Below are 11,475 nucleotides of genomic sequence, written 5' to 3'. Positions count from 1 at the left end.
GTTTGTGCATTGGGCCGTGGTGGCGAGGTCCTTTTAGTGCTGAACCCCATCTTTTCTGTCTTTGTCATTGCCGCTCTTCTCTTTTTCGTAGTGCAACAGCCAATAGGCAGAGCTGGCATATGAGAGGACACCTATCTGTGGTCCTCTCAGGCTCTGCCTGATTTTTTTTGCTTGCTTTCCTCCTCTAAACTTAGGTGCGTCTTATGGAGTGAAAAATATGGTAGTTTAATCTAATTTGTCTCATAATGTGTATTTGATCAACCTTCCCTAATCTGTCCATATTTGTATGCAAATTTGGCTACAAGCAGGAGTTCTGGAGACAGTTTTGTTAGATTAACATTTATTCCTAAGAAAAGGTTAGATGTTTATTTATATTAATCTAATTTTTAAAATATTAATTTTTGTGACTATAATAAGCATTAGAAGGATATGCTGCTTTCTGTGCTGTAATTTATTTAAATTCACAAGTGACTAGAGGCCGTTTTAGATTAGTTTTTGTCTTAGAACCCTATTCTCGTCAATTAGCGCTTTTCAGAAATGGCTTGGAAACCTGTTCTCCTACCCATTCTCCTATTTCTAGGAAATAGTTTTATTCTTTTTCTTAATTTAATTGGAAACCTTAATTTAGAGGTGGGATATTAATAGAAGCCACTATGCCAGCTTCATCAACTGTTCTTTTAGCATGAAATAAAAGGGATGTAACCCTACTCCTGAAAATGCAAGAGTCCAGGTCCCACTGTCCCTTTCTCTCATGTACCGTGGCTGAGCACTGCTCGGACAGCCCCAAAGGCTGCGGGATGGCTCGGGTGGCCCCATTTCACCCGTGCCAGATAGGAGGCAGTCAAACCACCCTACAGTAATGAGTGCCTGGCCAGCTCTCCCTGCTACAGGGGTTATATCTGTTTTTGTTTTCATAGCAACTGTCTTCAAAAACATCTCTATGCACTCATTAAATGAACTGAGGAGTAGATAGGCAATGGCCATTTTTTTGGTCCCTAATATCTTATGTTCCCACCAGTTCAGTCCATAATTTCCATCCTTCTCTTTTCTCAAAAATGTAATTTGGGTGTCTACAGGTTCCTCCACACTTTTTACCTACAAAGGTCTGTGTGGGGGAATGACACATGGAGACTCCAGTTGTTGGAATTTTACAGATGTGAACTTAACAGGTTGGACTGATGAGATGCACAATACTGGGACAAATGGCTCCACTGAATTCACTCTTCTTTCCCCTTTCTTGTGTTTCTCTTAATTTTTTGTTGCTGTGGTTTCATTTTGAGGGTAGAACTTCTCTGTGCAATTATTTTCCTTGAACCAACAATCTGAAGCCTCATCCCATCCATCCAAGAAATGACACTTAGAAACGAGGAAAGCAAATAAATGGCTTTTTTATCCACCACCCATCTCAAATTACATCAGTACTTGGTTTCTGGTATCAGGAAGTCGAAGTCCTACCAAACCTCCACACACTAAAACTGTAGAAGCCAACAGAATAGGTATTGATTTGGCAATGATAACAAAAGAACCAAATATTAAGTTTCCAAGAACAGCTGCTGCTTTGCAGAGTGCATTTAAAAAGCCAAAGCCAGTTGCCCTGAAAGAGAGGAAAATAAATTAGAATTATATGCAGAAAACACACATACACTAATGATGGTGATAATGTGTTGTCTGAACTTGAACTTGATTTTAAAAAAAGTTTTTCATCTGTATAAATACATACACATACACATTCTTTAAAAGATAAAACACTAGTGACTACCTGCCCTTAATAAACAATTCTGAAACAACATATTGTATACATGAATCTAAACATGTCAATTCACGTGTTACTACAAATGTGTTTACTTCTGGGGGGAAACTTATCAGCACATTTTTAATTTAAAGGCCATATGCCATTCATCAGTTTAGACGAAAAGATCAAGAATGATGAATCATAGAACAAAATATTAAAAGAGAAGAAATAAGATTGGGAAGAATAGCATGTTTTGCTAGTATCAAAAAGAAAGCTGCATTTATGCCTGACAGGCCTCTACACAGAGAAGAAATTATACCAATGTGGTGCCACTATTAAGAAACATTTTGCCACACAGTTCTGGCATTAGAAAAAGTGTTATTCGGTGATGCATGAAATTGCCCTTGACTAATAATGAAGCTCATATAGTTATTCAGTCTCATGTTTTACCCAGAAAGTAGAAATGGAAGCAACAAGAGAAAGCCAAATGGGTGACTTTGGACCTCTCTCAACTGAACTCATTCACAGAGATGTTGTTGTGGGGAAAACAGGAGAACTGGATATGTCCACCACCTTGACTTATTTATACAAATAATAAAGGCAAGATATAATTTAAAAAAAAATCAAATAGTAACATTACACAGGTCTGCAAAAAAAAAAAAACCGAGAGCTGTTTTGGTTATTCCATGTAATCTTTATGTTTTTTGGTGTGCTGAATCCGAAAATGACCTCCATTTTGTCATAGGACATCACGTTTCTTGACAATTTAGGTAACTATGTTAAATAAGGCAATCTCTCAAAATAAATGGAAATAGACTTATAAAATTAAAGATTTTATAGATTTACAGATTTACAGTGCTATATATTTTTTATATAACTCGGACAAACCCTTTAAGGTTTTTTGGCATTTTATATCTTAAATGCACTTATGTGAATTAATTAATAGTAATTTGGACTTTAAATTTGGTTAAAAACCCATAATATTAAAAAAAATACCAAAAATTAAAAAAAAGATAAATTTGAAGACAATTTTGCATGTTTGTGGCCAATCATGACATCTAGGAGTTTTTTCAATATTTTATTTGTTTTCAGCACACCAAAATACATGAATAGATGAAAATAATCAAATACTTTTTAGTCACAGACTGAAAATTATCTAGGAGATTCTCAGTCATCCTGGTCACGGTGTCCTAAAGGTGCTTTTTTCAAGAGGCAACTGGACTTCCTGGTTTTTCTTTGAAGACGTTTCACTTCTAATCCAAGAAGCTCTTCAGCTCTGACCTCTAGGTGACCTTAACAACTCACTAAAGAATGCAAATAACCATCTGGCTGCAAGGAGTATAAATCCTTCCATTCCCCACCATCCAGTCAGAGCTGAAGAAGCTTCTTGGATGGAAGCAAGATCTCTTTGAAGAAAAACCAGAAAGTCCAATTGTCTCTTGAAAAAGCACCTTTGGGGAAATAATAACATTATTCATATTAAGATATGCAATGGCTTTTCAGGTAAAGTATGAATGAGGCCTGACAACTTAGCAATTGGCAATCCTCAAGCTCAGGCCCAGTAATTCCCAAACTTGGCAACTTTAAGACTTGTGGACTTCAACTCCCAGAATTCTCAGAGCTGGCTGGAGAATTCTGGGAGTTGAAGTCCACAAGTCTTAAAGTTGCCAAGTTTGGGAACCACTGGGCTACTCGAACAAACGATTTTGCTTCCAAAGCTAAAAAGTCAATAGAGTAGTCACTCTGCTAGAGAGAAGTTTCCTGAAGATGGGCTCCAGTACGAGTCCGATAGCTTGGAAGACAAAACCACTGGTGTTGGAGACCGACCCAGATTGGACACTCAATACAGTACAGTACAGGTAGTTCTAAACATATGACCACAATTGGACCAGAATTTCAATTGTTAAGCAAGGCAGTTGTTAAGTGAGTTGTGCCCAATTTTACAACTTCTTTTTACCATATTTGTTAAAACAACTTGCTGCAGTTGTTAAATGAATCATCCTATTATTAAGCAAATCCAGTTCTGCCCCATTGACTTTGCCTGTTACAAATAGCTAAGAAGGTCACAAATGGAGATCATATGATCCTGGATACTGCAACTGTTGTAAATACTTGCCAGTTGTCAAGTGCCCAAATTCTGATCATATGACTGTGGGGATGCTGCAATGGTCATAAGTGTGAGGATCAGAGGTAAGTCACTTTTTTCAGTGCGCTGTAGCTTCAAATGGTTGCTAAATGAATGATTGTAAGTTGAGAACTACCTGTAATTACATTATTTAATCATAGGTGGGTCATACCAGCAAAGTAATGCACCTGTCTGAATCTAAATCACTGTTTCCTGCAATTGTTTGCCCTCTGGAGAGATGAATGTCAATTTTAGAATTCAGCCAGCACAGCTATATGTTTGTGGCTTAAAAAGGCTGATCTGAAGGTTCCTAGTTCTTTCTTGCAAAAATGGAAGGGCACTGAGTGCATTACAATTTCATGATGGAATAATTCTTATATAAAAATGTTTTTTTGTAACCTGTGGTAAATCTGTGATATCTAAACACACCAGGAACAATAGAAAATAGATATCAATATGCATCAAAGAGCTGCAGCCTATACAATAGCGTATACAAGCTGGAAATTATGAAACAGTATAGAAGGTTGGAAGTACATCACTGTGGAAACGCAGGAGAATCTTTCTGAATATTTCTAATGTTTGAATAACATTTCTCGCTCAGTTTTATATGATAGATTACAGAAATACAATTCTGTAATGAAAATAATTATAGTTAAGTAATTATTACTGTAATATACAGAGATAGTAATTAAATGCTATACTCTATGTTTAAATAATTTGCTACATCATGTCTCAAAGGTAAGACTTTTTAACATTTGATTACCTTCTCTAAAAATCAGTGCAAAACTTAAAATTGTTGCATGTTTTGAGCCAGGTATTCTTAAAACTATTCTTTTTATTTCCCCAATTCCCACATCAAACACAATTCCTTTTTCTGGCTTCTCCTGCTTGTTTGTCCTCTCTGCCCAGTAGGCTATCAAGACTGAGACAAATTACTTTTGCCAGAGTTTTGAACAAATTGCTTGCAAAGGTCTATAAATTTCAGCTGCCTCAGGGCCACAGGTTTTACACATGATCAGATAAATAATCTTATGAGAAACAGAAACTGCCTTCAGGAGATCCAGCTAATAAGGTACTTGGTAAAGATGCTTATGAGACGGCATCCAAATAAATTCTGTCTGTCAGAGGTTTCTATATTATTTCCTACTCTGAAAAACCCGTTTGAGATTACGGGGCAATGTACAGACCCTTGGGAAACAGAAACAAATATGTGCTCTTAACAACAAAACAGCAGCATTGTTTTATAGAGGTCCACAAAAATATCTATGCGCTTAATTGCCAACACAAATATGGGTTACAAGGACGGTAAGCCAAATTTAAAAGCCAGAAGGCCTGTGCTTGAAGAATTTGAAGTAACTGCATGGAGTAGGGGAAGGGAATGCAGCTGGTTTGACACCCTTAAACACATGGTGACAAATACAGATGACATATTAGTAGAACTAGTTTGGTTATTTGCATATCCTGGGGAAAAAATGTTTCTCCTTGCAATAATATGGCATAGCCATGCATACAATTTAAATAATGTCCTCTGGGGCATTTTGGTTAGCTTACTATAAATTTATGTAGTCAAATATTTGCATTTTGCAAAATAAGTTTATTTTTTATAATTATGAAAACCAAATACAATAAAATCTTCTTTGGGTTGAGTGTGTAACTTTACACCATTTTCTTGACAATGGTATCTTTGGGAATTAAATTCTCAATCTAATGTAAGGCCCTGGTATTCCATGATAATCTCCTATGAAGAACTCCTAATAAAGCTAATAGGAATAGATTTTTACTAGATTACAAACATAAGAAGTTATAGGTTTTTAAACAGTTTTAGTGATCAATTTCATGCTGTTAAACTTAGTGCCAGGCCCGTTACGTGATCAGGAGAATATGGCTCAAAATCTCAGTGATAGCTTCAACTCTATGCATCCACTCTAAAGAAATATTTTTAATTCTTGGATAGGAACCACCTGCAAATTGCAAAGCTATAAGTGAAATAGGGAAGCTGGGAAACATTGTGTTAGAATATAATGGCAACCAACCTCCTTAAGTAGCAATAAAATTGCATGGATCCAATCACTAGGAATTAGTCTTTATTTGAGAGCATCTTTGTTACACTTAAAGACAGAATTTAATAGTTGGTAGCAACCTCTGTCTTGGAAGCTGACTGAGAAACTTGAAAAAAATAAGCCACAATTTATTAATTATAAGGTATGTAATTTTGGTTCAGGACCAAAATCAAAGTCAAAACTATATCATGGCTTGAACAATTTCAAACCAGTCACTGGGTTATGAGTGTTTGATAGAAACCATGATGTTGTCACAAACAGATAGACATTCGTGGGAATCTATCACTGTGAGAATCAATTTTTATTTCAGGTTGAGTTTACATTATCTACTAATCTAATCGACATATACAGGTAGCCTTGGACTTATGACCACAATTGAACCCAAAATTTATGTTGTTAAGTGAGACATTTGTTAAATGAGTTTTTTGTCCCATTTTGCAATCTTTCTAGCCAATCTTTCTAAGTGAATCACTGCAGTTGTTAAATTAATAGCGTGTTTGTTAAGTGAATATGGCTTCCACATTGACTTTGCTTGTCAGAAAGTTGCAAAAAGCTGTTCTCTATAGTCCCAGGACACTGCAACCATTATAAAGAGGAGCCAATTGCCAAGCATCTAAATTTTGATAATGTGACCCTCAGAATGCTGCAATGGTCATAAGGGTGAGAAATGGTCATAAGCCACTTTTTTCAGTGCTGTTGTAACCTTGAACGGTCACTAAATGAACTGTTTGTAAGTCAAGGACTATCTGTAACTTCTTTTGAAAAGTGTCATTAGAGAAAAGATACCCATTCTATATTTTTATTTGTATTTTATAGCATGAAGAAAGGTGCACCTGCTGGGTTTATATGAAATTGGATCTTGCAGCGTGCAACTCTGAACAGAGATTGAAATAATCAAGATTATATTACATATAAATCTTCCTGAGATCGTATCTGAAGCAAAATATAATGAGGTAGCCTACATAGTGAGACATCTAAGGAAGATTAGGGGTAACAGTGGGCAGCTAACCAGGATTAAATTACACACCCTGCCTATCCAGGCAGGAAAAACTGTAATTACATCATTCATTACAAAAAGGAAAGCAAAAATTACTGTGAGGTGTGGTGTGAATAGTACTTCTAGTCTGTAGCCATAAAGGTGGAAAATAAGGAAAACTGGGCAGTTTCAAAGCTCCAGTTTATAAAGCCTCCAAGAAAATGGGGAGAAGACATGAGATATAATGAAGGAGAGCAAGTTTTCAACACATAATTAGCTAGTCTGACAAGATTCCATATGCACCTCATGAGAAATAACAATGTCAGGAATTTCTGTGGGATGCTTTTCTAGAGTGTGTCACATGCAATTTTTGAGGGCTTGATTTAATGAACATCTCACCCACCGACACACCCTAAAATAAAGCAACAGTGAGAAAGCCATACCCTGGCTGGGGGGGGGGGGACAGGATGGATGAACTTAAATGAATATTGTCATATTCATTCCACAGGGTGGCAGTAAAAATCTGCTGTCCCAATATCTGCAAATTGTTTCAAATCACATATTTTCTGACAAAATTAAATAAGGAGTGCAATAGTTCATAAATAGCAAACAAAGGAAAGGATTCCTTCAAAGAAAATTGTTTAGGTTGCAACTCAATAATCTTGAAGGAGCACCCAGAGCCACATAATTTTTTGTTGGATGTCTTAATAGGTACATTTCTTTTATAATTCTTCAACACTGGATGAAGACGGGTCATTATGAATCCATAGGCTCCCATACTTCTCCATTCTCTTGGACTAAATTGAAAGCAACAGACAAACATTTATTGTTTTATTTATTGTATATTGCTCTTTCTTTTGAGGAGGCCAGAATGGCACACAGAAAAAAAGTAACAATCATAAAAAATATCTCTACATGAAAATAAGCATCAGGCTCCATATAGCTGTTAATTCCAAGAAGCAAGGACCATATGGATTTTTTAAAGCCTACAGGTAATCCTTGAATGTTTGACAGACATAAAACTGCTCACTTAAACTGGTGAAAATCATGAGACTCACTTCACTTACAAAACCTTGGGCAAAATCACAAAACTCAGGGATACTGCAATGATAAAAAAGATTACAACTAATTACTAAAGTAATTATTTTTAAAGAGATACTGTATATCTATGAAAAATAGATATTAAAACGATGAAAATTACATGCCATTCAAATTAAGATTTTAGAATCATTACAAGTATCTAGTAAGTTCCAGATCAAATGGAAGCTGATGGAACTTTTGAGGACAATGATCAGCAAGCAAAAAATCATATAATTTGTGTATGTACCTGAGCATAAGATGAACTAGAAAAAAATATATTCCTGGAAATGTTGATATAGAAAAATGGAAAGGTTATAAATAAGATGAATAAATGAGATTAAAATGATTATTGGAATGTCCTTTGAAGAACTGTGTCACTGTTGGGGACAGATCAAGATGGCAGTTGCAGTTGTCAAAGGCCAAACTCAACAGCACTTATCAAATAAGCCAGGTTTAATAATATTGTAGGAAAAAAACCATATTAGTCTGTATTGGCAAAAAACCAGGAGTCTCATAATATCTTTTCCAACTAACAAGTTATATGAAAGAGCATAAACTTTTGTGAACTGCTGCTCATTCCATCAGATACCTAGAGTGAGTAGAGCAGTGTAGGATTTAAATTATGGTGAGTTGGAAGGAAACATGAGAAGGAAAGGTGGGGAAGGGGAAGTACAGAAAATACCGTATATACTCGAGTATAGGCCGAGTTTTTTCAGCCCACTTTTTGGGCTGAAAAAAGCTGCCTCGGCTTATACTCGAGTCAGTGAAAAATTTGCCCCAAATGGAGGAGAAAAAGGGGCGCCCCTTTTTCTCCTCCATTTCGGGACCCAGTGGAAGTTCTCTGCGCGAGGTGAAATGGCCGGCAGCAGCCTCACTCTCCTGCCGTGGCTTCCGTTTCAGTCGCGCAGAGAACTTCCACTCGCTTCCCGGGCTTGTGTTCTGATGAGGGGGAAAGAGAGGACTTTCCTTACGCCCGCATCAGAGCTGGACGTAAGGACTTTACCCCATTGATGAGGCGGGCGGCGCGGATTGTAGCAAGGACGGCCGCCGATCGCAGCCTGGCTGCGCTGGCTGGGACGGGCGGGGCGGGGTGGGATGAGACTCCCCACTCGCCAAGATGGTAGGACTCCAAGTCCCATCCCCTCCACCCGTCCCCCACCAGCACAGCCCCTGCCGCATCAGCCGGAATCTAATTTCCCCCTCATCAGAGCTCGGCGCGGATTGTAGCAAGGACGGCCGCCAATCGCAGCCGATTGCGCCAGGGGGTTCCGCTGGTTGAAAGAAAGTCCTTCTTTGCACCAAGCGCTTTTCCCTCCCAACTAATTATAACTAATTATATTAATTAGATAGATCAGTGTTTCTCCACCTTGAAGACTTGAAATATGTGGACTTCAACTCCCAGAATTCTGGGAGTTGAAGTCCACACACTTCAAGTCTCCAAGGTGGAGAAACACTGAGATAGATGATCCACGGTGTTTATTTTTGGAAAAAGCGCCTCCTGCTCTGGACTGCCGGGAACGCGATCGCGTCTCTCTCTCTCTCTCTTCCCCCCACCCCCGGCTGTTCCCACCCGGGAATGTTCTGGCGGGCTAGGCGGAGGGTGCGTGTGCGTGCATGTGTGTCAAGGGTGGGGAGGCTAAGAGGGCGAGGTGAGATTCCTGGCGGGGACCGCATTTCACCCGCCGAGCTTCCTTTCCCCCGTCTTTTCCTCCGCTCGCCGACTTCCTTTCTCCCGTGGCTGACAGGTGGGTGGGTTTCCCTCCTCCTCCCTGCTGGACGTGGATCTGCGGCGTGGGTGGCCGTCCTTGTTGCCCGCCGGCGGCAGGTCGCGGCAAAGAGAGGGAGAGGGAGAGAGAGAGAAATGCCGCCGCTCCCCGGCTCGCCTCTTTTTCCCGGGATCGCCGTGATGCTTTGAGTTTTCCTTCTGCGGAGGTGGGGTGGAAAGAAGAAGAAGTGGGGCCCTTCCCCGCTTCTTCTCGGACTACCTAAGCGTTGGGTGCGCTGTCCCCATCTGGGCAAGTAGTGCTGACTCATCAGGTGTCTGGAACGGGTGGGGCTGAGGAGCGGCTGGGGGTGGGGGGTGTTTCACAGAGCGGCTGGGGGTGGGGGGTGTTTTACAAAGGGATGAGGTGGACTGAATTACCCCCTTGTATCTGCTGCCTTGTTTAGTGATTGTTTGTTTGCAGCTATAATGATGGTGAAAAAGACCTGTAAAGCAAAGGAAAACTGAATAGGATCCTCAGCCCAGTCACAGTTTCATTTAACAACCATTTAATGACCAAGATACTAGTCCCAGTTATGTTCACTAAATAAGGATTATCTGTAAACTGTTCTTTTGGTATCCACGTATGCAAAAGACTGATAGCTGTAGGAGATGACCAAGCTGAGCCCAAGGGAAGGGTCAAACACATCAATGGCCAACGTAATTGTTTCAGGGTTCATTTTATTTACACCAAATATAATTCATTTAAGAAATTGGACAGCACATCCTTTATTAGTTTCAAATTCATATCCATGGTGGAATGTAACATGCTGAAAGCAACAGTGGCAATGGGATGCTTTTGTGGCCCTTTGGGATAACCAAGAAATAAGTGTGTGTGTGTGTGTGTGTGTGTGTGTGTGTGTGTCAGAGAAGAATTTTTAACACAGGTATGTTGTACATGCATACATTTGGACAAACTTTGCAGAAATCTCCTCTTTTTTAAGTTTTATTTGGCATCATTCAATAGAGCAAAGTCTGAAAATGAAGCTGCATGCTACTGTAGGAGTCCAACAGTTTAGCAAATAAAAAGAGAACTTAGTGTTCCAGGGAGATGAATTTAAACTGCATGGAGATGAGGTGAGTGAAGTATTTCATTGAATACACCGGTATTGTGTGATATAATTTGTTATCCAGAGCAAATTTTTACAATGGCTACTGTATATTTAATGGGCACAGGCAGGCTGTATGTTATTCAATGGGCAATGGCAGGCTGTAATTAATGGACACAGGACAGGCTGTATATTCAATGGGCCAGGCAGGACACTGGTAGAATGTATATTATGAGCCTATGAGTTTTGAAGGATTTTAACTCGTGTTTTAGCTTGGTTGCTGAATGAGCTAAGGTTTTTGTACTTTTAAAGTTATTGTTGATACCATATTGTTTTTATTGACCCTCTTTTCCACTTACAGAGCTAGTTTACTGTTTTTCTTTGAAATAAATATTCAAAAACATTATTGGTATCTATTTTTATTTTTGAAATTTACCGGTAGCTGCTGCATTTCCCACCCTAGGCTTATACTCGAGTCAATAACTTTTCCAGTTTTTTGTGGTAAAATTAGGTGCCTCGGCTTATATTCGGATCGACCTATACTCGAGTATATACGGTAATTGGTTATGCAGATGTATATTATATATGAGAAAGATTACAAGTATCATATAAATTAACAATTGTAACATGTTGATTATATTATCACTGGAAGGATCATTAACTATGCTGATCTTTTTTGTCATGAAATATC

The 11,475-nt window shown here is 38.7% G+C and overlaps 1 protein-coding gene across 1 annotated transcript in view; it reads right to left on the bottom strand.

Moving 5' to 3' along the window:
- Positions 1-1,410: 1,410 nt before the first annotated feature.
- SV2C (synaptic vesicle glycoprotein 2C) overlaps positions 1,411-11,475 on the bottom strand; it is a 61,075-nt gene continuing 51,010 nt past the window's right edge. The window contains exon 12 of the mRNA XM_032212648.1: positions 1,411-1,594. Within this exon, the coding sequence (XP_032068539.1) occupies positions 1,411-1,594 (184 nt within the window). The remainder of the gene's footprint in view (positions 1,595-11,475) is intronic.

The sequence above is a fragment of the Thamnophis elegans genome, chromosome 3, assembly GCF_009769535.1.
Source record: "Thamnophis elegans isolate rThaEle1 chromosome 3, rThaEle1.pri, whole genome shotgun sequence".
Lineage (NCBI taxonomy): Eukaryota > Metazoa > Chordata > Lepidosauria > Squamata > Colubridae > Thamnophis > Thamnophis elegans.
Note: the sequence above shows the minus strand (reverse complement) of the source record. Positions and strands in the feature narration are given on the sequence as shown.